Source organism: Podarcis melisellensis, assembly GCF_964234715.1.
Source record: "Podarcis melisellensis genome assembly, chromosome: 17".
NCBI lineage: Eukaryota > Metazoa > Chordata > Lepidosauria > Squamata > Lacertidae > Podarcis > Podarcis melisellensis.
Genome location: NC_138534.1, coordinates 33,041,519 through 33,068,087, shown reverse-complemented (window position 1 = coordinate 33,068,087; position 26,569 = coordinate 33,041,519). Strand labels below are relative to the sequence as shown.

At 47.0% G+C, this 26,569-nt stretch overlaps 1 protein-coding gene across 2 annotated transcripts; it reads left to right on the top strand.

The window, feature by feature from the left end:
* The first annotated feature begins 8,133 nt into the window (after nucleotides 1-8,133).
* HOPX (HOP homeobox) lies at nucleotides 8,134-25,968 on the top strand. Of its 2 annotated transcripts, none has more exons than XM_081894985.1 (4): nucleotides 8,134-8,829; nucleotides 16,038-16,076; nucleotides 21,017-21,194; nucleotides 24,898-25,968. In XM_081894985.1, the coding sequence occupies exons 3-4, from the start codon at nucleotides 21,051-21,053 to the stop codon at nucleotides 24,973-24,975; spliced, it is 222 nt and encodes a 73-aa protein (XP_081751111.1). In that variant the 5' UTR covers nucleotides 8,134-8,829; nucleotides 16,038-16,076; nucleotides 21,017-21,050; the 3' UTR covers nucleotides 24,976-25,968. The 2 variants fall into 2 exon arrangements, with proteins under 2 accessions (XP_081751111.1, XP_081751110.1); XM_081894984.1 differs by having other exon boundaries at nucleotides 8,136-8,829; nucleotides 16,038-16,084.
* The last annotated feature ends 601 nt before the right edge of the window (nucleotides 25,969-26,569 follow it).

Genomic DNA, 26,569 nt, shown 5'->3' with positions numbered 1-26,569 from the left:
AAGGCAGCGAATCACAAGAGCGGGCGCTGGCAAAAATCACGATGCAAGGAAAACCGTGAAGCCAGCCAATGCGTCGACATAGATCCATCCTTATTTCAGACATCATGGTCCACTGTGTTTTTTCTGGGGGGATGCAGGGGTACGCATACCCCTAAACATTTTGTAACTCTAACGGGAGAAGAAACTAAAATTTTTAACATTTTTAGTTTCTTCTCTAGCATGGTGAATCGTCAAAATGAGAGTACCCCTAAACATTTTTTAGATAAAAGCACTGTTGTGACCTAACAGTATATCACAATGTGTAAGTAAAGTAAAGGTACCCCAGACCATCAGGTCCAGTCATAACTGACTCTGGGGTTGTGCGCTCATCTCACTCTATAGACCGAGGGAGCCAGTGTTTGTCCTCAGACAGCTTCCGGTCATGTGGCCAGCATGATAAAGCAGCTTCTGGCGAACCAGAGCAGCGCATGGAAATGCCGTTTACCTTCCCGCTGGAGTGGTACCTATTTATCTACTTGCACTTTGATGTGCTTTCGAACTGCTAAGTTGGCAGGAGCAGGGACCGAGCAACGGGAGCTCACCCCGTTGCGGGGATTTGAACCGCTGACCTTCTGATCAGCAAATCCTAGGCTCTGTGGTTTAACCCACAGTGCCACCCGTGTCCCTTAATATAACAATGTGTTAAATTGCGGTGTTGAAAACCAGATTTTGCCCAACCCTAGTCAGGGCACCTGCCAACCTCCACTGCCATGGCAGGCCCAAGGCTGATGCTGAAGGGGCATATTACAGGTCCTTCAATGCCAGTGTGGTGTAGTGGTTAAGAGCGGTAGTCTCGTAATCTGGGGAACCAGGTTCGCGTCTCCGCTCCTCCACATGCAGCTGCTGGGTGACCTTGGGCTTTGAATTCTCTCAGCCCCACTCACCTCACAGAGTGTTTGTTATGGGAGATTCCTTCAGGTAGTGATAAAGCGGGATATCAAATCCAGACTCCTCTTCTCTTCTTATTTGCCTTTAATTCTCTTACTGTTTCCTGGCAGCTACCTACTTTGTTCCTACCAATGCACCTAAAAGACTGGTCACTGAGGTTTTAAAGAAGAAAACTCTAATAGGTTTGCGTGGAACAAAGAGGTATGGTAGATGGATCTAGAGCAATGATCTTCAAATTTGGTCCTCAGATGTCGTTGGACTACAACTCCCATTTTGCCATTGACCGTTGGCTAAGCTGGCTGTGGATTATGGCCTACATTCCCTCCCAGATCATCTTCCAAAGGCTGCAGGATGCTAGCGGAGTTCAAGGCCAGAGGCAATTGTGGAAAAGGGCTAAGGCATACCCTCCAAGCATCCCTAATTCCCCGAGGCGTTCACGGAATTACAGAAGCAATCCTGGCTTCTGATTTCATCCAGGAATGTCCCGTTTTCCCTCTCCAGCTCTGAGATGGGAGGAGAAGGAGCCACTCCTTGCAACTGGCAGCAGAAACTTTTTTTTAAAAAGTTTTTATTTTATTTATACTTTTCAAGTTTATACATTTCATTAGTTTTACCATCAATTTAACATTTCAAAGTTTTGACTTCCTTCCCCCTCTTTCTGTGGTTCCTTAAATTTCTTCTTTAATTATCTTCGGCATATCCAGATTCATTTAATTTGCTCATCGAATTATCTACTTCAAATATATACTCTTAGGAAACTGCAGGTTATTACATAGCAGCGGAACCTTCGTGGAGCAGAACCTTTGTGCGTGGGGGAGGCATTTCACTGCTGGACCGGAGGTGGCGGGTGGGCGCAACGCTCTTGTCAACCCCTCTCTGCTGCCACCAAAGCCGCCACCACTGTCATGGTGGTGGGAGGTGTGGTGTGGGTGGTGGAAGTGAGCACGGAGAGAAGGTGGGTGTTATGTACTGAGTTGAATAGGATCCAAAATGCAGCAATCTGATTGGTCCTAGAACAATAGGATTCAGAATTCAGCAGTCTGATTGGTCCTAGAACAATAGGATTCAGAATGCAGCAGCCTGATTGGTCCTAGAACAATAGGATTTAGAATTCAGCAGTCTGATTGGTCCTAGAACAATAGGATTCAGAATGCAGCAGCCTGATTGGTCCGCAGGAGCCACCCAATCCAGCTCCAGATGGAAGTGAATCCAGAACCTGATTGGCCTACAGGAGAATCCTGGAATTAGCCAATCACGTGGGGCCCGTTGTGTAAATAATGTATATAAAGCAGACATTCTGGGAGAACTTCCATTCCTCCTTGCCACTATGAGCTGAATAAAGAGCATGAAATCCACTCTTGACTCCGAGTATATTTCAGACTACATACAGGAAGCCCTATTCCTGCCATGCAGAAATCGGAAGGTTCTCCGCACTCGCAACATAAATCCAGACCCTCTCCATCATCCAGCCAGAGAAGCAAGAGGCCTTAGCACATTTCCAGGACACATTTCGGCCAGACCAAAATATTTGGAGCAGAGCCAGTGTGGGATATGGCCTGGAAAGAGTGCTGAGGGCCAGATCGAGGCCTGGAGAAGCACATTTGGCCTCCAGGATTGAGGGCTCCCACCCTCCCCTTTAAAAGTCAAAAGCAGCCAAACGAAAACACCTGGATCATTTGAATTTCCTTTCCACGGAATTAAACCATAGGAACAGATCTTACCTCAGGCACCCTTGCCTGCGTTGCGATGCTTCTTGTAGCAATTGGGTAGCTTCGCCATAAAATGTCAGTACAGGGAGGAGACTTTGCCTCAGTTGTTTATTATTTCTTTCTAAATGGGAGTCATGGGGTTCGAATTTCGCCTTGGGACTGCACCCATGTTCCCTACCAAGTCATGGAGGCACATGCCCCCGTCATCAGCGGCTTGCCAAATGCAATACTTAGAAGGACGGCACCCCTGTCTGTCATATAGAGTAGATGCTTGCATTCAACAAAGCATTTAAATTTGTGGAGAACAGAAAACTTCTGCAGCTTTTAGCCAAATTAGCTAAATGGAACCTCCATGTACAGGGGCAGTATAGCTCAGGGAACAAACTACAGCTTGGGGGGGGGGTCATTACATTTGTGTCCTGTTTGTGCCTTGCAGTCCCATTGGAACTCTCTCATTCATAAAGGTGATTCTCAGGGTGGTTGTTGTTGTTGTTTTTTAAAAAAGTAATTAAATAATTTATTTTTTTGTGAGGGGGGGTTGGAATGGATATACATCCAGAGCCCGAGCCAAAAATTCACCTGTATCTGTAATCAATAAAGTTGTGGCCATTTCTAAGCCAGGTCATTGTCTGCTTGAATTTATTACTCACATTTAGCCACTGCCAGGGGTGGGGGTGGCACTGTGGGTTAAACCACAGAGCCTAGGACTTGCCGATCAGAAGGCTGGCGGTTCGAATCCCCGCGACGGGGTGAGCTCCCGTTGCTCGGTCCCAGCTCCTGCCAACCTAGCAGTTCGAAAGCACCTCAAAGTGCAAGTAGATAAATAGGTACCACTCTGGCGGGAAGGTAAACGTCTGGTTCACCAGAAGTGGCTTAGTCCTGCTGGCCACATGACCCGGAAGCTGTATGCTGGCTCCCTCAGCCAATAAAGCGAGATGAGTGCCGCAACCCCAGAGTCGGTCACGACTGGACCTAATGGTCAGGGGTCCCTTTACCTTTAGGGGTAGGGGTGGCACTACGATTGGGCCTGCAATAAACTAACTAACTAACTAACTAACTAACTAACTAACTAACTTTGTAGTGAGTTTCCCCACCAGAAAAAAGCACTGGTGATTCTTAAGGTCTTTTGCAGACCCATAAAGCAAGCCCCTTTGCAAGGAAACAGATGAATGCAAGACATTTCTGGCATTAACTCTCTTTTTACATTACTGAGCTATGTAGAATTTTCTAACAGCCCAGACTTTAAAAATGCACTCTCCTTAGGCATGGAGAAAGCTAGCATTGCATATTAGGGTCTTAACGAGGGGGACAGAATGAAAGATGCTTCTGTAAGGAACCCTAGAAACAGAAGTGAGATTAGCTTGTTTCCTTTCCCTATCAAGAAGACGCAAGCCCCTGCCTCAGGTCTCTGCTCCCAGGTACAGTTCCCTGGAAATTCTGCTGCAAAACATTGCCCAGCAGTGACACAATTCTTGGGACCACGTGAAATGTGCAGTAATCAAAACCAGATGCAAGTCTAGTCCAGCCTGTTAAATCCGTCTCCAAATCGCTTCGTTCCCAAGGGTCAGATCTCAATCGGGAAGGAATATGGGGAGGCTGGGAAAAGAGACTTTAGCATTTCCCTGACATTCACTGCACACTTTTTCTCTTGCTGCTAAAAGACCCTGAATCCATTTGGCTGCCAGGGACCGGCTAAAATAGCACCGCAGCTGGCCCCAGATCAGCTGCAACGGCAAATCTGAGCTATGCCTTGACAGGAGGATTTTTGTTTCGTATCTGTAGAACGTCCACCCAAATTGCTGTTTTTCACACTACTTGGAGAGACTAAGTGGGCGTTTATAAGAATCTTGAACTACAGCACAGAAAGGCCAGAGAAAACCTCATCCAACAGAACTCTGCACAAAGAGCAAAAGTCTTCCTGTATCTTAAACCCGCCTCCCCCATCCTAGGACCACCTGATCTCTTTGAACTATAAGTCTGATGGGAGTTGCTGTCCCAAGCATGTGGAGGGCACCAGGTTGGGCACAGCTGCCCTAAACCATTCTTAAACTAAATATTTTAACGCATGCACAACTGAACTTAATAGCATCTCCTGACTTTCAGACAAGCTTCCTCAACTTCGCTTCTTGAGCAAATGCAAAAGTGGCCAGGGTGTTGATCCCAAAAACAGACAGACAAGGTTCAGGATTAAAATGCTACATTTGATCAAACCAGCTGTGTCAGTAGGGGAGTGTAGCAAACATTTATTTGCTACATTTAAGACATCTAAATTTAAGACATCTGAAGGCGGCCCCGTTTAGGGAAGTCTTTAATAACTGATGTTTTAATGTATTTTAAACCTTCTTTTGGAAGCTGCCCAGAGTGGCTGGGGAGACCCAGCCAGATGGGCAGGGTAGAAATAATAAATTTAAATTTAAAAAAAAATAAATTTAATTTAAAAAATTAAATTTAAAACATCTCTGTTGCGGATAATATCCTGATGCTTTTGGAGAAAACTGACCTAGATCCATTTCAATCAGGGTTTAGGCACAGAAACTGCTTTGGTTGCCCTTTACATAGCTAGGGGCTACATCTGGATCCATTGCTATAGCTTGTGGGGGGACGGACGAAGACCCCATGGTTCCTACGAGTTGACTCCTATGACAGCAGCTCATTCCTGGTGGTCTTGCCCCATGAAATCAGTTGGCAAGACTGAAAGCCCCTGCCTCTCCACAGCTATCTATGTCCCTTCCTCCTTTTCCCAAGCAATCAGAGCCTATGTCTTCAAGCAGTTTGCCTTTGCTCAGGCTATTTCAGCCCTCTTCTGCTTCTGGGAGTCAAAAGTGGAGAGGAGGGGAACTTGTGACTCTACACTAGTCTGGCTCATCTCTGCCTCTTGGCCTCCCTTTCCCTGCTCTTCTGCTTCATCTTCTGTCCTGAGTCTGGACTTCTCTCTGCCATAGACTCTCCCAGCTCACTAAACCTTGCTACCTCCTCAGCTTCCAACACCAACTCTTCCTCGTCTTCTCCCTCTGGCCACTCACTGTTGCTCCCACCACCACCACCACCACCAATCCCTGGGCTCTGAGCCTCCTTCTCTTGGTGGTTCCCCAGCTGGTTGCTCCCACCATTTCTCTGCATCCATGGTACTCTGCCTTTCCCAACCACCATAAGGTCATGCCCTCAAGCCCTAAACCAGCCAGTCGACCCAAAAGGATGCCAAGGATGATGACAATGAAAGCTGCTGAGAGGTCTAGGAGGGTCAACGGAGTTGCACATCCATTCCATGGCGTAAGTCATCCATGAGGGTGACTGGGTGCAACAGCCCTTGCAGCTTGACTCACGGTGATGACAGCTTCTGCATGCTTGCTTCCTCCTGAAGCCTCTTGAGTTCCTCTTCAGGCCTGCCTGCAGTGGTGATGGCACCCTCTGCTCACTATGGCCCATGATGCAGCTTAACTGGGAAGGCAGAGAAGGCAAGGCAGAGGGCAGCTGCTTCCCAAACTGGTGAATGTGGGTTGGTGTGACTCTCACTTCTGCAGAACTGAGGAGGAAGGGGCGCATAGTGTCCTTATCACTGCTGGAGAGCCTCAGGGTGAACTGAGAACATTGTTCACTTACACAAGGGCATTAGGGACTTTGTGCCATTGACAGTGATCCATGGATCTGCCCATTATAAATATTCAGCCCAACCTTAACTGGGCTGTAGTTCAGTGGCAGAGAGGCACATACATTGCCTATGAAAGGTCTTAGGTTCAATCCCATCTCTGGGTGCAAATGGGGGAAGATTTGGATCTGGAATCCTGGACAGATGCTACCAGTAAGTGATTGTGAGGTAGAGATGGCATAAGGCACCTTCCTATGACCCTACTGAAAATATAACGTGAAGGTAAAGGGACCCCTGACCATTGGGTCCAGTTGTGGCCGACTCTGGGGTTGCGGCGCTCATCTCGCTTTACTGGTCGAGGGAGCTGGCGTACAGCTTCCGGGTCATATGGCCAGCATGAGTAAGCTGCTTCTGGCAAACCAGAGCAGCGCCCGGAAACGCCGTTTACCTTCCCGCCGGAGTGGTACCTATTTATCTACTTGCACTTTGACGTGCTTTGGAACTGCTAGGTTGGCAGGAGCAGGGACCGAGCAACGGGAGCTCACCCTTTCATGGGGTTTCGAACCGCCAACCTTCTCATCAGCACGCCCTAGGCTCTGTGGTTTAACCCACAGCGGCACCCACGTCCCTTACCGGAAATATAATCGGGAGTAAATAGATTAATTTTCCAGATTCCCAGGTCCAGATTTCAATGGCTCTTTGAAAAGCATTCTGTTACCTTTAAAGCACACTCGAAGCATGTTTCCCCCCCCCCCCCAAAAGAATTCTGGGCACTATAGTTTGTTAAGGGTTTCTGGGAATGATTACTCTGTGAGGGGCAAACTACAGTACCCATAATCCTTTGAGCAGGGGGGTATGCTTTCATAGAATCATAGCACTGTAGAGTTGGAAGGGACCCTGCCGGTCATCTAGTCCAACCCCCTGCAATGCAGGAAAATGTCCCATGCAGGGATCGAACCTGCAAGCTTGACATTAACTGTGCTTTACAGGTATAGTGCATGGGTAGGCAAACTAAGGCCCGGGGGCCTGATCAGGCCCAATCTCCTTCTAAATCCAGCCCACGGACGGTCCGGGAATCAGCATGTTTTTACATGAGTAGACTGTGTGCTTTTATTTAAAATGCATCTCTGGGTTATTTGTGGGGCATAGGAATTCATTCGTTTTATTTTTTCCCCAAAATATAGTCCTGGCTCCTGCAAGGTCTGAGGGACAGTGGACCCGGCCAGTGGTGTAGCGTGGGTTGTCAGCACCCGGGGCAAGGCAAGTAATTTGCACTCCCTAACCCGTGGATTTGCGTCCCCTAACCCCCAGATGTTGCGCCCAGTGCGGCTGGCCCCCCCTGCACCCCCCACGCTACGCCACTGGACCCGGCCCCCTGCTGAAAAAGTTTGCTGACCGCTGGCTATAGTGTGTGTCTGCAATGTTCCTCCCAGCCCCCTTCTCAGCCTTCTGCAGCCCTCCATGCTGGGCTCCCTCTCAGCACAGCTCCCTAAAGTGAAATATTTAGGAATTCAAATAACAATGAAAAATATAAATTTGTTTGAAGATAAGTATAAAAAAAATTGGGAAGACATAAAAAGGGAAATGGAAATTTGGACAAGATTGAATTTAACACTCTGGGGTACAGCTTCATGCCTCTTCCATGGCGATGTGGAGGGAGTGGTGCTTTCCTCCCACATGTAGCTACATTTCCCGAGTACCAAGCAGGTAAGTCATCCTCGCACATGTTTCCCCCTGCGCAACATGTGACGGCATTCATGCGCTGGGCACATGCACACAGCATATTCTCTCTCTCTCTCTCTCTCTCTCTCTCTCTCTCTCTCTCTCTCTCTCTCTCTGTTCCGGTGTGCCCTGCTCAGATGCCAGGGTGTGCCCACACCAAACTGAGCGCACGGCTTTTGTGGAGGAGCTGGAAGTTGCAACAGAGACCTGCCTCCCTTTTCTGTTTGGTCTATACATACATTCCATCCCCCAAAGGGAAACAACTTGAGGTTAATTAGGCAACTGGCAGGATGACACTCGCAGTGGCAGAAGTCCAGCAGAACTCATGAAAACGACTTCCTCGGAGGGGGCGAGGGCGCTTGGACCGGCTGCAGCATCTTTCCCTTCCACTCCATGACCCGCCGCACTCCGCAGAAACAAGCCAAGAACCCGCACCCTTCAGTTCTCGCTCCTGCTTTCGTCTGCGCCTAAGGAATCCTGCTTTTGTTATATGGGAAGAGGGGGGGTGGAATTGCAACCCAGAAGAGTTTAGCAGATATATTTGGAGAGGACACACACACACACACACACACACACACACTCCTGCATAAGCAAGCTGACTGCCAAACCTGAATTGCAGCAGCGAGAGCGGCTGAACAGCTAAGGCAGCTGCTGTTGAGTTTCAGTCTGCCTGTGGTGCAGGTTTTTCAAGTCACACACACACACACACAAACACACACACACACCTGCCTGTCACACGCTCCTTCTCTCATTCATTCACACACACACACACACACACACACACACACATGCAGAAAGGAGCTGTTTGAGGTTACCGCCTGCACAGGTACTTAAACATTCTTGGAGGATCTCGGCTGCTTAAAGAAGATCCGGTCCTTCCCCCAGGTAAGTGCAAAACTGAGCAGAACGCCTTGATCTGACCTGAGAGCCCAGGCTGAAGTGAATGATTCGTTGATGCTTCTTCTCTGATGGAAGGCAAAAAGGGGTCAGGAATTTGCAAGGAAGTCGGGGCAGCTTTAGGAAAGAAGATCCAGGAGGCGAGGAATGTCATTTGCTTCCAAACTACATGCTGCATTCTTCCTGCATCTTTGCTGCTGCTGCTGCGTGTAGGTTTTTTGGATGCTGTTTTATAAAGCACTGCCACACTCGCAGAGCAACAGCAGAAGAGGAAAAAGAAAGATGCATCTACAATCTACATTTTGATGGTATAGGGAAGGAAGAGTCAAAAGGATCAAATAAAAGAGGTGGGGGAGAGGTGATGGCCAGCTCCCTTTTGTGGACATTTTCAAAGGTGTACTGATATGAGCATGTTGCCTTGATAAAGATTACCTTAATGTTTCTATGGTACCTCTTGACATGTTGTTGGTTTTAGCATCTAACAGCGTTAGACAGTTGGTGTGAAACAGTGTTTTATGATGTGACAGCGACAGAACACCCAAACGATGCCGACAAGTCCAAAGTACTCAGATTTGGAGAGGCAAATGTTACATTTCAAAAAGGCAATTTGAATGCTGAATTGAAAGTGTAACTTCCCACATGTGTACCAGACTCCAAATATTTGCAAGTATTCGCTTCGGCTTCACGATCTTGCCTTGTGCAAAAGTGCATTGGACATTTGTTGTTGTTTAGTCGTTTAGTCGTGTCCGACTCTTTGTGACCCCATGGACCAGAGCACGCCAGGCACTCCTGTCTTCCACTGCCTCCCGCAGTTTGGCCAGACCCATGTCTGTAGCTTCGAAGACACTATCCAACCATCTTGTCCTCTGTCATCCCCTTCTCCTTGTGCCCTCCATCTTTCCCAGCATCAGGGTCTTTTCCAGGGAGTCTTCTCTTCTCATGAGGTGGCCAAAGTATTGGAGCCTCAGCTTCACGATCTGTCCTTCCAGTGAGCACTCAGGGCTGATTTCCTTAAGAATGGAGAGGTTTGATCTTCTTGCAGTCCATGGGACTCTCAAGAGTCTCCTCCAGCACCATAATTCAAAAGCATCAATTCTTCGGCGATCTGCCTTCTTTATGGTCCAGCTCTCACTTCCATACATCACTAATTGGACATTTATGGTACCTTATGTAGGAAACTGCTCCTTTACAATGTACCAGCTCAGCCAGGGAAGCAGGCAATGAGGATTTTTTTGTGTTTGACATGTCTTCAAAGGCAAAAGTTTCCCCTTCGTATCCGCAAAGCGGCTTCTTTCAAATCAGCCGCGAAAGTCAGACTTGTTTTCTCCAACTGACGAGATTCTAATTTTTTTAATGGATGAAAATTTTACCAGCTAGTAACCACCAGCCATCAAAAGTCAACAAACTATGCAAAATCCTCGAGAGGCAGTCATATTGTATAAAGAAAAATCATGTGTGAAATAATGCTTTGTGTCTGTCGAGTTTTGTTATCGTTTCCCAAACTCCAGGTTGTATACATGCCATACATTTAAAGCACATCAAAAGTGCATGAGGTCCTCCAGAGAATCCTGGGAACTGTAGTTTGTTAAGGCTGCTGAGAGTTGAAGCTCTGTGAGCGGGGAAACTACACTTCCCATAATTCTTTGGGAGAAACCATGTGCTTTAAATGCACGGGGTATACGCAGCCCCTGTTCGCCTTGGTCATTCTGCTGTGGTCCCTTGTAAGCTCAGCAAACTGAGAAAACCAGAGTTTGGTAGAAAAACCATGGAATGTATGTGCTTCCCTATAAAGATAGCCTATGGCCCTTTCCATGAGGATAGCGCTTGCCAACAGTTTGTTCTGAGGAGGATGGAAGGAGTGAGAAATAAACAGAGGCTAAGAATAGCAACTTGAGCAATGGCTTTCAGCATGATCCAGGGACCATTGAAAGGCTGTGTTGAGCACTGCAGGGCTCCAGAAGCATGCATTATTCAGGTGTACACTTGTCAGATTATGACAGAGCTAGGAAGAAAAGAGCATGTTAACAGAGTGGTTTCTCTTTCCAGCGGAATGAGAAGCCTGCTGTTTGTTCTTGGAAGACAACCGCCAGCCAAATACCTGCTATTCAAACAAGCTGTTTGATAAGCAATATTTGTTTGATGCTCTTGCACCTGTTCCCTAGGTTCCTCAGCAAAAATAATTCCAGGGACAGGTCACTGAGGCAGGTGGCCAGGGTGACATTTGAGGACTCAGCTGAATGCATCAGGTGCCCAGTTTCTGAAGTGCCAGTCTCTGTCATATTAACGCTCCCGGAAGCTTTTTCACCTTTCAGTTGGGGTGGGGCAAGGTTCTTGGCAAGGTTCGAAGGCCTCCTGCTGAAGATTGTTAAGATTAAATTTCAAAAAAAGCACACACACACAAACCAAAGAGTGTTTTGGAAGAGCATTTGTTGTGGTTGCTTGGTGCTAGCTTGTCATTGCAACATTATCAAGTGGGGTCAGAGAACCACCTTTTTTCAAAAAGAGTTGTGTGCTTCTGACATGTGTACCTGTAACATCAATCCATTCCCTTGTTCGTAGTACTATTGTGGCTCAGGACAGATGTGGATGTTGGTGGAAAGTTAAACCCCTTTGTTTCACTACCTTTTTGGGGGGTAATGCTAACATGGAGGTTGAGGGTGCAGTTGAAGGACTGACACAATGGGCAAGAGAAGGCTGCTTCAACATTTCCCTACAGGCCAGTTCTCCACTGCTGCAGCTTGTTGTTGTTTAGTCGTTTAGTCGTGTCCGACTCTTCATGACCCCATGGACCAGAGCACACCAGGCACTCCTGTCTTCCACTGCCTCCCGCAGTTTGGTCAAACTCATGCTGGTAGCTTCGAGAACACTGTCCAACCATCTCGTCCTCTGTCGTCCCCTTCTCCTTGTGCCCTCCATCTTTCCCAACATCAGGGTCTTTTCCAGGGAGTCTTCTCTTCTCATGAGGTGGCCAAAGTATTGGAGCCTCAGCTTCAGGATCTGTCCTTCCAGTGAGCACTCAGGGCTGATTTCCTTCAGAATGGATAGGTTTGATCTTCTTGCAGTCCATGGGACTCTCAAGAGTCTCCTCCAGCACCATAATTCAAAAGCATCAATTCTTCGGTGATCAGCCTTCTTTATGGTTCAGCTCTCACTTCCATACATCATTCCTTGGAAAACCATAGCTTTAACCAGATGGACAGTTATCTTCCTTCAAACATCTACCCCAACTAGACTCCAAACATGGACGTGATCCACCTGGAGAGAGGGGTGGACAACCACAGGCAATGGCATTTGCAGAAGAGGTTTGGCAGACATCCCAGTGGCCAGATCTCCCTTCCTCCCACTTTTCCAACCTTCTTGCAGCCTCCACCCCTGCAATATCTTAGGATACATGGGATGGAGACACGTTTGCCAAGGTATCACCTGAGCAACGTCTCAAAGCATTAGTTGCTCTCTGCCCTCAGATGACTGTCTCCAGCTCACCTATACTCAGAGTTTAGCTACTGAAAATGATGGAGCTAAGAAAGCCTTATCTATTAACTTCAGTGGGTCTGGTCTGAGTAGGACTTACATTGAAAACAACCCAGGCCTGATGGGAATGGCCTCCTGCTAAGATCAGGGCTAGCTCATGCTGTGTTGGCAACTCAACTGCCAATTAAGAAGTGCCACTTGCTTAGGGATTTTACTGGCCTGACCAGAATTTTACTGTTTGGGCCAGCAGCCAGCTGTGGAAGATGCACAGCCAGACTAAAAATCCAGCTGGTGTGTGTGTGTGTGTTGGAGTTGGTGCACACACATGCACCATACCCTTCAACATTTCTCTGATAAAAATAGGTATGTCCTATTCCATAATATCGGGACGCGGGTGGCGCTTTGGGTTAAACCACAGAGCCCAGCCCAGAAGGTCGGCAGTTCGAATCCCCGCGACAGGGTGAGCTCCTGTTGCTTGGTCTCAGCTCCTGCCAACCTAGCAGTTCGAAAGTACATCAAAATGCAAGTAGATAAATAGGTACCACTCCGACGGGAAGGCAAACGGCGTTTCCGTGCACTGCTCTGGTTCGCCAGAAGCAGCTTAGTCATCCTGGCCACATGACCCGGAAGCTGTATGCCAGCTCCCTCGGCCAATAAAGCGAGATGAGCACCGCAACCCCAGAGTTAGTCACGACTGGACCTAATGGTCAGGGGTCCCTTTACCTTTATTCCATAATAATAATGACAATAATTTTACTATTTATACCCCGCCCATCTGTCTGGGTTGCCCAGCCACTCTGGGCAACTTCCAACATGCATAAAAACATAATAAAACATCAAACATTAAAAAAAACCCTTCCCTATACAGGGCTGCCTTCAGATGTCTTCTGAAGGTTGTATAGTTACTTATCTCCCTGGCTCTGGGGTCTCATGACTCCATCATACCTGCCAACATTTCGTCTTGGGTGACGTGGGCGCTGCTAGGCAGCTGAATACGCATGTGTACTCTGTCCATCTCCCACACCCAACCGCACGCCCCTGGGCCCTGGCAATCCATGTTAGGCCACTACATGGAGCTGCCTTTCAAAAGGGCACAGGAACCCGTGTTTGTCCAAAACAGCGCCACCACGTTGTTCACTGGGACTGGCCAATATAGATTATGCTGGCACTATGCTGTCAGAACTGGCTACCAGTCTGTTTCCAGGAGACAGTTCAAAATTCTCATGTTCACTTTTAAAGCTAGAAGTGGCTTGAGGCCAAGCGACCTGGAGGATACGCGCATCCACACCTTTCTGGACCGTAAGGTCATCTTCTGAGGCCCTTCTCCAGCTATACCTATGAAATGAGGGGTGACAGATGACTAATGGGAATAGGGCATTTTCTGGGGTGGTCCTCAGTTGTGGAATACCATCTCCAGGGAGGCTCTCCTAAGGCCCACATTGTAGTATTGTCAGCGCCAGGTGAAGCCCTTTTGTATTGTCCTTTCAGGCCTTTCAGAAAGTGCATTTGAGATCATTTGCACAGCTGTCTCTTCTGTTGTACGTTTTGACTCTATACTGTGCTCTATCTCAGATGTCCTGTGCATTGTGCATCATGATTTAAATATTTTTAGTTTAAACATTCCAGAAACTTTGGTTATTGGGTAGTATAGAAATGCAAGAAATTAAATAAAAATAAAGAGAGAGGAGTCAGCCAGACCATAACCCCCACACCCCGCCAATTGAAACGCCACATAAATCTCTATATTAGTTTCACCCCCTTCAGCTATTATAAATTTATTTATGTATTTATTTAAAATATGTATAGCTCACACTTTTTCTAAAAACGCAACAAGGCAGTATGCAGTGCTCAAAATGTCAACAAAGTCAATAAAAAGATCCGTATAAATTATTTAGTTAAATGTTTACAGACCACACTTTCCCTAAAAATACAGCAAGGCAATAGACCACACACAAGCCAATGTAAGACCATTAAAAACCAATAAATGACCAATAAATGATGGTGCACTGAACTCTTGGGTTGGAAATGACTCAGGATGTTCAAACGGACTTTGAAAGTGCGATCATGTATAACCGCCCCAATAATACTATCATGAGCACTAATAGCACCCCCTCCAACATGTTGATGCCCCAAACCAGGACTCGTGTCTTCCCGGCCCCGCTCCCGTGCGAGTCACATGATTCACGACTTTGCGTGTTTTTGTGCACCGTGCCGGGAGCATGACGCCCCAAACCAGGATGTCCCGATTTAATTGGGGCAGTTGGGGGGTATGAAATAATCATGAGTGCACGATAAACAGAATTGTCCAGAAGAGCCCTAACTCTCCAACCTATTCTTGCTGATTTGGTTTCACTGGAAGAAGACACTGTGGCACTTGACACATTGCCACGGCTCTTTGCTGGCACCGCTCGGTGAATTAATATGCAGAGCCAACCTTGGCCTACTCGAGCTTTTAGCAGGGGGGCTGAGCTCAGCTATTCTCTCCTCGGGACCCAAGAGCTGCCAAAGCGTTGCTGAGTGAGCCCAGTGTCGACAAGGGCAGGGAAGAGAGAGCAACAAAGCTGTGCTTCCTGGAAGACAGACTGGTCCGGGATTAAGTTTCTATTCAAATTGGGGACAGAACAATCCCAAAACAACCTTTGGTGAATGAGCCCAGTGTGCTCTAATGCTCCATCCTTAGAAGTGCCAGGTCAGCCAGTTGCTGTTAGCAGGTAGCTAATGATCGTTGGGGCGAATGCAGGAGTTATATAAAGCTGTATTTCAGTAAAGGTTGTTCAGACAGAAATGAAGGGAGCATCACCAAGCTTGCATGTGTTTCCTACAGTCCTCAACATTCCCGTTCGCATTTGTTAGGCAAAACACGGATTTCATATTTTAAAATGCGAGTTTGCTAAGCACTCTGTCAGCACGGTAGCTTACGGCTTGAGGGGAAAACAAAATTAGGCATTAAGTAGCTCTTTGCATGTAAGGTGCAGTTGTGTGTGGCTTTAAAAAAAATGCAAATAGCATCAGCTGTGGTGCTAATAATTATCTGGACTGCAGCAGGCATGGGCTGGAACATTAATCCTGCCGCAGACCTGAGGAAGATCCCTCTTCTGAAGCTGGTATTTGCTTTGAAAATCCCCAGAAGGGATTAATGGGGGGGTTTCGTCTTAATGCAAGTAGCAGCTCAGAGGAGGGCAGCCCCTTGGGACCACAAGATGGGGAGGAAAGGGTTAAATTTCCCTACCAACTCCTACTATGCTCCTGATAATTATCAGACCCACACAGATGATGCCATCTTCATAAAAAAAAACCAACCTGCAGTTTAAGCGTAAACCCCTTAGTAGCATGAAGGATGTCTAAGATATTCCTCTTTCAATAGGCTTCCTGCCTACAGAGTTGTTTCCTTCATTGACTTCCGAATTGGTTCTTGCAGGTTCTATTTATGGAACGCGTTGTGGTGGGGGTGTCACAATTTACTGACATGAGCTTTTGCTGCCAGCCAAACTGAATGTGCCAATCTGCTCGTGTGCAGGATTAAGTCTTCAACCCTAGAAACACAGGGCTGGTCCACCTTGGAGCAATAGTTAGCATTATCCAATTTCCTCCGCTCCACATTAGACCAGAGTAGTCCACACCCACAAGGACTTGAATTTGGATATGAGGAGCAACTTCAGTCTTTCCCCATGAGCACAGATCAGCTGACTGTGCATTTTGTTTTGTTTCGGTTTGCATTCTTTAAGAAGGGGAGAACGAAACTCTGCAGGAACCATCAGTTTCAGGTAAAAAAGTAAGTCATCTTCTCCAACCCACCCAACCATGCTGCACTTTAAAAATGGGACGTGGGTGGTGCTGTGGTCTAAACCACTGAGCCTCTTGGGCTTGCCAATCAGAAGGTCGGCGGTTCGAATCCCCACAACGGGGTGAACTCCCATTGCTCTGTCCTGGCTCCTGCCAACCTAGCAGTTTGAAAGCACACCAGTGCAACTAAATAAATAGGTACCGCTCTGGCGGGAAGGTAAATGGCATCTCAGCGCGCTCTGGTTTCCGTCAGTGTCCCGTTGCACCAGAAGCGGTTTAGTCATGCTGGCCACACGACCTGGAAAGCTGTCTGTGGACAAACGGTGGCTCCCTTGGCCTGAAAGCGAGATGAGCGCTGCAACCCCGTAGTCGCATTTGACTGGACTTAACCATCCAGGGGTCCTTTACCCTTTTTTTACCTTACTTTAAATCCCTGATTTCAATCCCCAGTTCACTTTTAAACCTGGGAGAATCAGCAGGATGGGAGCTGCCATGTTCAGGGTATTTAATTAACTAATTACAATTAAATATTAATTCACTAATTAATACACCACCTTTATCTCCCAGGGACCCCGAGGTGGTGTACATGGTTGTTCTCCTCCTCCCCATTTCATCCTCACAGGAACCCTGTGAAGTAGGTTAGGCTACGAGATTGCGACTGGTCCAAGGACACCCAGTGAGTTTCATGGCTGAGTGGAGATTCAAACCCTTCTCTCCCAGGTTTGAGTCCAACGCTCTAACCATTAGGCCACACTGGCTCTCCAGGGGAGTGAATTAGGCAAGTCGCTTCAAGGAACAGTCACTGCCCAGTGGATTTCTATCACTAAATTACTTGTGTTAGTTGGCTTATCGGGTTGTCTGCACTATCTGTTACAAAAGGCTCTTTTGTGAACCATCACGGTTAATAAGGTAACAATCATTGGGCCTCTCCAGACTGATGTTTATCGCAGGTGTATTCTGCAATATATAGTACCTGTCCATAGTGCATTTGTGGTACATTTGTTTTGTTTTGTTTCAAGTCAGGAGGATTATTGTGCAAGTATTGCTGGTTTTATCACTATCAGTTTTTGCCATCCCTTTTACAGTCTGATACTTTGCTCCTTTATCCCTTTTGTTCAACTAGCAGGATGGGCAACATCAGTACATGGGCAGGACCAGTGGCGTAGCGTGGGGGGTGCAGGGGGGCCAGCCGCACCGCTCTCTGCCCCTACCTGGCTCACTCACTCTCTATCACTGCAGTGCTGGCTGTGTGAATCCGATCCGAGCCGCCAGGTCGCCGCCCACTGTGGAGGGGGTGGGTGCCAGGCGTGCGGTGTGGAGAGACAGCAAGGGACTATCTGGGGGAGGGACAGTGCAGCGGCCGCCCAGAGCAGCGCTGAGCTCGGGAGAGAACCACACCAGACCAGACCAGGCAGCAGCAAGAAGAAGCTGGCAGCAGCGGCAGGTTAGGGGTTAGGGAGCGCAAATTACTTGCCTTGCCCCGGGTTAGGGGGCGCAAATACTTGCCTTGCCCCGGGTGCTGACAACCCACGCTACGCCACTGGGCAGGACTTGGGCTGTAGCATTTCCCATCTCCCTGGAATCCTTTCTCTGCACCCTCTTTTATACACATGCTTCTCCATTGTTACCACATTATTGCTATCTGGAAGGCCTGTGGTGCAAAAAAGAAGTGAGACGCACAGATATTCGTGGCATGAAAAGCTATAGGATTTTGAATAAAGGTGCACAATATGCACTGAATGGAAATGAAGCGGTATGAGCTCCCCAAAACTTTTGCAGGTGCAAATAATATTAAAAGCAGGATCACGGATGATTGCCCCAATTCCATTGTGAGTGCAAATCCTGATTAATATGCAATAAGGAGGACGTCCGAAAGAGCTGACTGTCTGTACTTTTGGGATTCCAGTGCCTTCTGAACAGTGGCGTAGTGTGGGTTGTCAGCACCCGGGGCAAGGCAAGTAATTTACGCCCCCTAACCCGTGGATTTGCGCCCCCTAACCCTAACCCCCAGATGTTGCGCCCGGTGAGGCCGGGCCCCCCTGCACCCCCCACGCTACGCCACTGCTTCTGAACATGTGTTTTGTGTACATGCATGCTCAGGATTAACCTTCACGCATCTGATGAAATGGACATTAGTCCACCAAAGTTTGTGCAACAGTTCATTCATCTTCAAGGCTCTTTGTTGTGTTTACTTCAAAGAAGATCCATCAACAGCATCAAAGTCATATAATGGTAAAAAAAAAATCACTTTCAAAGGATACAAAGGATATCTTGGTGGTATTTTTGTATCTCTCTACGGAAGCTTAAATATTGCCAAAGAGCATCACGTCCGGTGGTTTAGGTAGATTTGGAGACAGGAGATGTAATCAATTTCCTTCTGTGGCTTGTGCTTCTCTGTTAACCTTGATGAAGTTTCTTTGCCATTCTGCATCGCAGTTTTGCTGCTTCTGAAATGCTGATATCAGAGTCTGCATCAACATCCACAAAATTGCTTTCCTGATTTTTTTCAAAACTTTCAAGGGTTGTGGTTGAAACCTCTGAAGGTGGAAGGGAACAGCTGAAAAGCCTGGGGAGGATGAGTGAGAGCCAGTACTAGTTTTACCACATTTTAGCCATTTTACTGTGTTTCCAAATAATGCCAGAACAGAGCAGTTTGATATTGAAAAATGGTACTAGGGACTGAGTAAACCAGAACTCTAAAGATGTTCTAGGCAGGCAAGAACGACATGCTGCCTCTGATCCTGGAGTCACAGATCCCATTTTTCCTCCGTGAATTTGTGTATTTCTGTGGGCAGATCTAACCATATGTTTAAAGCACATCCAACATACATTTAAAGCACACGGCGTCTCCCAAGGAATCCTGGGAACTGTGGCTTGTTAAGGATGCCGGAATTGTAGCTCTGTGAGGGGGAAACCAGAGTTCTCATGATTCTCTGTGGGAAGTTATGTGTTTTAAATGTGTGCTGGATGTGCTTCAAATGCATGGTATAGATTTCAGTCATCCCTGGTAGTCATCCCTGAAGAAGCAGTGGGAAAAGTAGGCTTTATTTCAGACAGGTCAAAGACCCAATTTGGTGCCCCCATGCACATTCACTCACTCTCTCTCACACACACACACAGCCTTAATGACACCCCTCTGGAGGCTTCACCTGGGGCAAAAACCCTGGCTAGACCCCCACCCCACCCCATAGCTACAACTCTGGAAGAAGTCCTATGTGAAAGGCCAAAGCTTGCCTGCTAGATTCTCCACTCCCAATTACCTCCAGTGATTTTTTCCCCCTTCCAGTTGTTGAAGTCAAAATAAGGTCAAATGTCAGTTCTGAACAGCAGCTAGGAAGGTGATTTGTGGGTGGCAAAGCTGTAGGTTAAACATCACCCCCCAAAACTTTTGGAGCTGCTTCTCAGCTCTCAAATTTCCCCCTGCTGAGGCTGTACTTCTGCTCTTTCTTTTTTCTTTTTTAAAGACGGTGTTGAAAGTTCTTGTGAATAATATGCAGTTAAGTACTACACATTTAAATTTCTAAAATGGGGGGAAAACCACACCCGCCACCAAGCAGGAGAAATTGCAGTCCATTAGGGAATCATGAGCCACAGCAACCCTGACAATATAATTCTTTCCTTGTCTGCTGAATTATTTACTGAGTTACCCATTCCTAATTCAGGAGAGTCTTTTTTTTGAGAAATGAGGAAATGGGTTCGGTTTCAGATGCATAAAACCAACACGCTATTTATAAACAGAACAGCCAATTCTGGGTATTCCGTCTTGCTTTAGCACCATCCCAAAAAGTGGGTGACCTTGACAGGGACAGAACGGGATGTCCAAGAGCTTGTGCGTGGGCTCGCGAGACGTCTCTCTGCACAAATGCACACAATATATGAAGGAGCAGGCCCATGGGTGCATTGACGTCATGGTGATGTCTGGTCGTTGCCACATGTTGCTTTGCGCTATGCATTGGGCATGTTGTGTGGGTGGCGAGTGACTTGAAGGAACTTCCAGAGATTCTGCAGGAATAGTTGTCGGTGTGGCTGCACTGCATCAACACCACAACTCCTCCCGTGCTTTGTATTTTGCTGTCAAGGTGTACAGAGGATGGTGACTTAAACTGCAGCTTGCAGCGGCTGGTGTGGCAGAAGCATAGCTGTCAACTTTTCCCTTTTCTTGCGAGGAATCCTATTCGGTATAAGGGAATTTCCCTTAAAGAAAGGGAAACGTTGACGGCTATGAGCAGAAACCATCGGATTGGCCTGCCCAGGTCATCTCAGCAAGGAGTTTGATCTCTTCATTCATTCTAAACACGAAGTGGGAAATGCCAAATAAAACGGTCTTGCGAATTGTGAGCAGAATCCAACCTTCAGAGCTACTTGTTTCTCAGTTGATAGTTTCACCACAAACGAGCTGAAGTTGCCATCAACGGTGAAGCACCTGTGCTTTGGATTTTACGAAGGGGGATCGTACATGCAGATTATAAATTTGGCATTTCACATTTAAATGATGAATGGCAAGATTGGACAATTTTTGAGAAGGGTCTTAGCTCAGCGGTAGACCGTCTGCTTGGCATCTAGAAGGTCCCAGATTCCCTGTCTGGCATTGGCAGGCAAGACTCATATCTGAACCCATGAAGAATCACTGGCAGTCAGTGTAGACCAGTGCTCTCCAATATTGGGTCCCCAGGTGTTGTTGGACTACATCTCCCATCATCCTCAGACATCTTAGCCAATGATCAAGGATGATGGTAGTTGTAGTCCAACAAAGTCTGGGGGGGCCAAAGATTGAAGAACACTAGTGTAGACAAATGCGAACTAGATGGACCAACAGTAGAAGTCAGTAAGGCAGCATCCCCCCCAAAAATTGTCCCCCCAAAAATTGTTTCAGTTGCAGCAAAGAGGGTGATCGAGTGATTAACTATGCTTTTCTCCACAGCTCACTGTTGCAGGCAAACTTGTTCCAAGAGAAGATGTCCTCTGAAACGGCAACCAGCCCCACAGAGGAACAGATAGAGATTCTGGAATATAACTTCAACAAAGTCAACAAGCACCCGGACCCAGCTACCCTTTGCCTCATCGCTGCTGAGGCAGGACTGTCTGAGGAAGAGACTCTGGTGAGTGACTGAGCCGCAGAACGCAAAGGCCAGCTCTGACCCCAGGATCCAGGCCTGTAGGGACCATAGCCTCTCCCTTGGTCTCAGTGCTTTCAAAGTGTCTTCCTAACCACAGCGTCCCGCTGGCTGGAGATAGCTCAGTTGGTTAGAGTGTGGTGCTGATAACGCGAAGGTTGCAGGTTTGATCTCCATATAATCATCATCATCATCATCACAATAATTTTATTATTTATACCTTGCCCATTCTGGCTGGGTTGCCCCAGCCACTCTGGCAGGAAGCTTCCAACACATATAAACACATAATAAAACATCACACATCAAAAAAAGACCCATTAAAAATGGGACAGCTGTATATTCATGCATTGCAGGGGGTTGGACTAAATCAAAGTTTTCCAAACTGTGTGTGGTGACACATTAGCGTGTCGGTTGCAGCGTGTAGGTGTTTTGTGTGAATGCTTCCAGGGGTTAGTTTAACCTCCAGTTTGCTATTAAAACTGAATTAATGTGTCATGAAATGATATGTGTCCAAAAAGTGTGTCACCAACATGAAAAGTTTGAAAAGCTCTGGACTAGATGATCCTCAGGGATGCGGGTGGCGCTGTGGGTTAAACCACAGAGCCTAAGGGCTTGCGGATCAGAAGGTCAGTGGTTCGAATCCCCGCGACGGGGTGAGCTCCCATTATTCGGTCCCTGCTCCTGCCAACCTAGCAGCTCGAAAGCACGTCAAAGTGCAAGTAGATAAATAGGTACCACTCTGGCGGACAGGTAAACGGCGTTTCCGTGCGCTGCTCTGGTTCGCCAGAAGCGGCTTAGTCATGCTGGCTACATGACCCGGAAGTTGTACGCCGGCTCCCTTGGCCAGTAAAGCGAGATGAGCACCGCAACCCCAGAGTCGTCCGCGACTGGACCTAACGGTCAGGTGTCCCTTTACCCTTTACCTTTACCTAGATGATCCTCAGGGTCCCTCCCAACTCTACAATTCTATTATTTTCTCCCAAGAAAGATGTTTGTCTTTCTCAACGTTTGCAACAGCAAGTGGGTGACTTGGAAATGTGAACTGGTCAGCAGAACCACAGACAGGGCCTCTGTGTCCCCACCTCACATTACCTCAGGGCCAAACTAGAAGTGGTGAATGGGGGTGGGTGGGTGGGTGACAAGGCCAGCCATGGTTGCTGAATCACAATAAATAGAAAAGGCTTCTCCTTACTTCCCCGATTGTGCTTTTCCTCCCAGCATGATGTGTTTGTAGTGATGGATCAAAAGAAGGAAGAGCAGGTTCGGCGGGAAGATCCAGCCCTGTCTCTAATTAAAATTAGACTTCCACCCCAACAACTCAATTAACGAACAAGATAGGCATGTGATTTATTATTATTTTTTAAGGTGGATCTAATCTGGCCCTGGATCTAATAGGGATGTGGGTGGCGCTGTGGGTTAAACCACAGAGCATAGGACTTGCCAATCAGGTCGGCGGTTCGAATCCCCGCCACGGGGTGAGCTCCCGTTGCTCGGTCCCTGCTCCTGCCAACCTAGCAGTTCGAAAGCACAAAGTGCAAGTAGATAAATAGGTACCACTCCAGCAGGAAGGTAAACGGCGTTTCCGTGCGCTGCTCTGGTTCTCCAGAAGTGGCTTAGTCATGCTGGCCAAATGACCTGGAAGCTGTACGCTGGCTCCCTCGGCCAATAAAGCGAGGTGAGCGCCGCAACCCCAGAGTTAGTCACGACTGGACCTAATGGTCAGGGGTCCCTTTTCCTTTTTAATCTGGCCCTCAGTGGTTTTCATTCCATTAGGGACCATTCACACATTCAGCTATGAATCATCAACTTTTTGAGCAATCAAGTGACACAGCCTAACAGGGTTTCAGTACCTCTCCAGCCATGTTGCTAGTGGTTTATCCTGCCCACCATGAGGTGAATTTCGTACTTCTAATGCCAACGGTACCCGCCATTAACAAGGGGTTGGGGTTACTTCATCGCTGTCATGATTCCAAGCAATAAGATGGCCAGGATTGTGAGTGGGAAACTTGATACAAACATGAGATCCCCGTTGTGATGAGCAGAAACTCTAGGTCTCTCGCTGGCTCAAGTCAGGCCCGAGGTGAGACAGCCTTCCCTTGAGTCACATATTTCAGATCTACGTCAGTCAGCTGAAGCCCAAATTAGGCTTTTCAGCACTGAAACTCAAGATTTTGTTTTTTTCCCAAACCATTGCGGGCTAAAATGTATGAAAATCTAACCCACCTTGGAAGAATGGCAGATGAAGGTGATCGACTATATGGGACTGGCAGAAATGACTGGCAGAATCCGAGACCAGGGAAGAGAGACAGCGGAAGAAGATTGGAAGAAATTTAAGGACTATCTTAGGAAACATTGCAAAATTAATGAATGTTAGAATGACGTTGGTTTAGAAATTATGTGGTTCCCAGCTGTAATGTTTAAGTAAAAAGAAAAGAAAGGCTAAAAATTAAATGAAAAATAAGGGAGAGGATTTGCTGAATTAATAATTAGAAATTGGAATACAGAAAGGGGAGGTATGAGGAAGTCGGGGAAGTAAGTTACAAGAAAATAAGGGATTGAAACTATACTTGTTTTTGTTTGTGTTTGTTTGTATTGTTGTTTTGTTTTGTTTTTATATAATTTTTGAAACTTTAATAAATATCTTTTTTTAAAAAAAGTATGAAAATCTAAAGTATACACAATATGGGTTTTGAGATAGCAGCCCCTAGTCTGCTTTTCCGGTTCTGCTCTTTTCCCTTTCCTGAGAATGTCTTGTTTCCTCCATGTTCTAAATAAGTCACTGCTTCCTATTTAGTCTGATTATATTTATTGTCCAAAAACAACAGCCTGCAGCTGCACGGGACAGAAGTTTATAACTATTGAGCAATGTTCCCTTCTACCTTTGACAGCCCGATTTGCAGCAAATAACAGAAAAGAGGAAAATAGCACAGAGAGGAAGGATTAAACTCTCTGGCTAACACACTGTAGTCCCAACAGCTTTTGCTGAGGAGCGAGAATTGCAATTTGTAAGTGTAATTTTTAAGGCACAGGTGCAATGTAGATTAGGTTTGGCTCCTAATCTACGGCAGAAGGAAGTAGGAATGGAGTGGTGGAGTCTTGCGGTTCTAGAATGGACTGTACCACTTCAAGCTGCAAGTGGAGGACCATATTTTTAAAACGTCTCTTGTCCTGGGATGAGGACCCTCTCTGCATGTAGAAAGCTAGCAGGAAGTGGATTGTGTGGCAACCTTTCTCCCTGATGTGTGAATTTGCTCACCTGCAGGACCTTCCCCCCCCCCCAAAATGGGACATTCTAAAATATATAATACCCCCTGCAGTATGAAGTGGAAGTGGTACAGTCCACTCAATGCCCCATTTCCCCCCCCCACACACACACACCGGATCTGCCATCACATTCTGCTGTGTATCTAGACCAGTGTTTCCCAAAGTTGGGTCTCCAGATATTTTTGGACTACAATTCCCATCATCCCTGACCACTGGTCCTCATAGCTAAGGATGATGGGAACTGTAGTTGAAGAAGTTTGGGAAACCTTGAACTAGACCATACCTGATTCTGCATTCTTCTTCCTGTGCACCCTGCACTCCCAGCAGCTCACCCTCAGTGAAATTACTATATGCTATATCTACATTTATTGTGCCAGCTCAGTTTCTCTGTTTTCATCCTGCCATGTCTCTTTTGTTTCCCCAGAAATGGTTCAAAAAGCGCCTTGCGGAGTGGAGAAGGTCAGAAGGGCTGCCTTCGGAGTGTGGGTCTGTCCGAGACTGACTTGAACTCTCCTTCCAGAGACAATCCTAGAAAGCTGACGGGGTCCATCGATTAATTCATGCTGCGGAACATGTTGCTATCAAAACTAATTGTGTCTGTTATTTAACCTGCTGCCTTATTTAAAATGTACATAACCTGAGGGGGGGGGATAAATAATTATATAAAACCATATAGATATATATATGCAAGTTGTAATGTATTCTTGTATAGAAATTATAAAGGAAGAGCTGCAACTGCCGCTGGCTGCAGCTGCTTCAAAGTGGCATGGAGTAGTTTAGGATTAATGTAAGAACATTCCCCTTGATTCGTGGCAAAGCTAATAATATGAACGAGAAGACTTAGCAGGGGGAAATGGTCTGTCCGTCGCCTGCCACCGGATCTCAAAAAATGAGCTCACTTGCGGAGTGCAGGGAAGCAGCATTGAGAAAACCAACTGCATTGGCAAAAAGTTGGGGTGTGATTTCAGTGTGTAGGCAATGATGAATGCAGAGAGGTAGCTTCCAGTAAACCAAACTGAACATTGGGCATTACGTCGGCAGCAAGGGTTGGGCCATGCCCACATGCCCTGGGCACCATGAAGACACCCTCCACCACAGCACACTAGGGAAAATCCCTGCAGCGGGACATCTGGTCTCACTAGCCCCAGACAGGTGCAAACTGATAACTGATCAAGGCATCTGGACCCACTATTGGTCAGTACAGCCAGATTCTTCCGCCCCACTCCCCAGATCCCTGGCCTTAATTTGTTCGACGTTAGTCCACTAACCTTGGATGGTTTGGTGTAAAGTGCCTAGCATGCAGGTATGAGCGCCCATGCTGCCCAGTATCAGGATTGGATCGTGCCCACAGTTGATGCCAGCGTTACTGAATGAAAATCTCTGCATGCTTACGCCGTTGCCGCATTTATTTTATTGTCTTCCGAAAGGCGTGCCCTCTAAGTTAAAAGGAGTATTTCCCTCCAGATGTGCGAATAAAAATGGAAGTTAAATCAGATTGGATATGCATGTTTCTGGTTGATTTGGTCAGCCTGTCAGTTTATCATCGAAAAGTCCACCCCTGGTGTTCTTGTATGACCAAGAAACAGAAGCCAAGAAGGGCCAGCAGCAGTGTTTCTCAGAGTAGGCGATACTGCTCCCTGTGGGGCGCTGCAACGATCCAGGGGGGTGGTAGTAGCCTCGGGTGCAAGTGGGGAGCACTGAGTAAAAATAAAGGGTGTGTGGAAGCATAATGAAAGAAGAAAATGTTGGAAAACCATTTGTACATGTCATGTAAGGTAAAGGTAAAGGGATCCCTGACCATTAGGTCCGGCCGTGGCCGACTCGTGTCATTCTCACAAGGGAGCAATGCAAATGTATACAGCATTACACTTTTGCACTAAACTGAGAGCAAGAAAAAACACATTTAGTTGAAAAGGGTGGGATGTGTTTGGGATAAGGATGGTGCATGAAGATCAGCGCGTACAGCATGCAGAATGCGCTTTAAAATGCAGTGTGTGCACAGACTGAATAAATAGTGGAAGAAAACACACATTTAACAGAATTATTGTGTGCTGTTAAACAGTTCAGCACCATTTCAGACCCTTCAACTGTCCCTA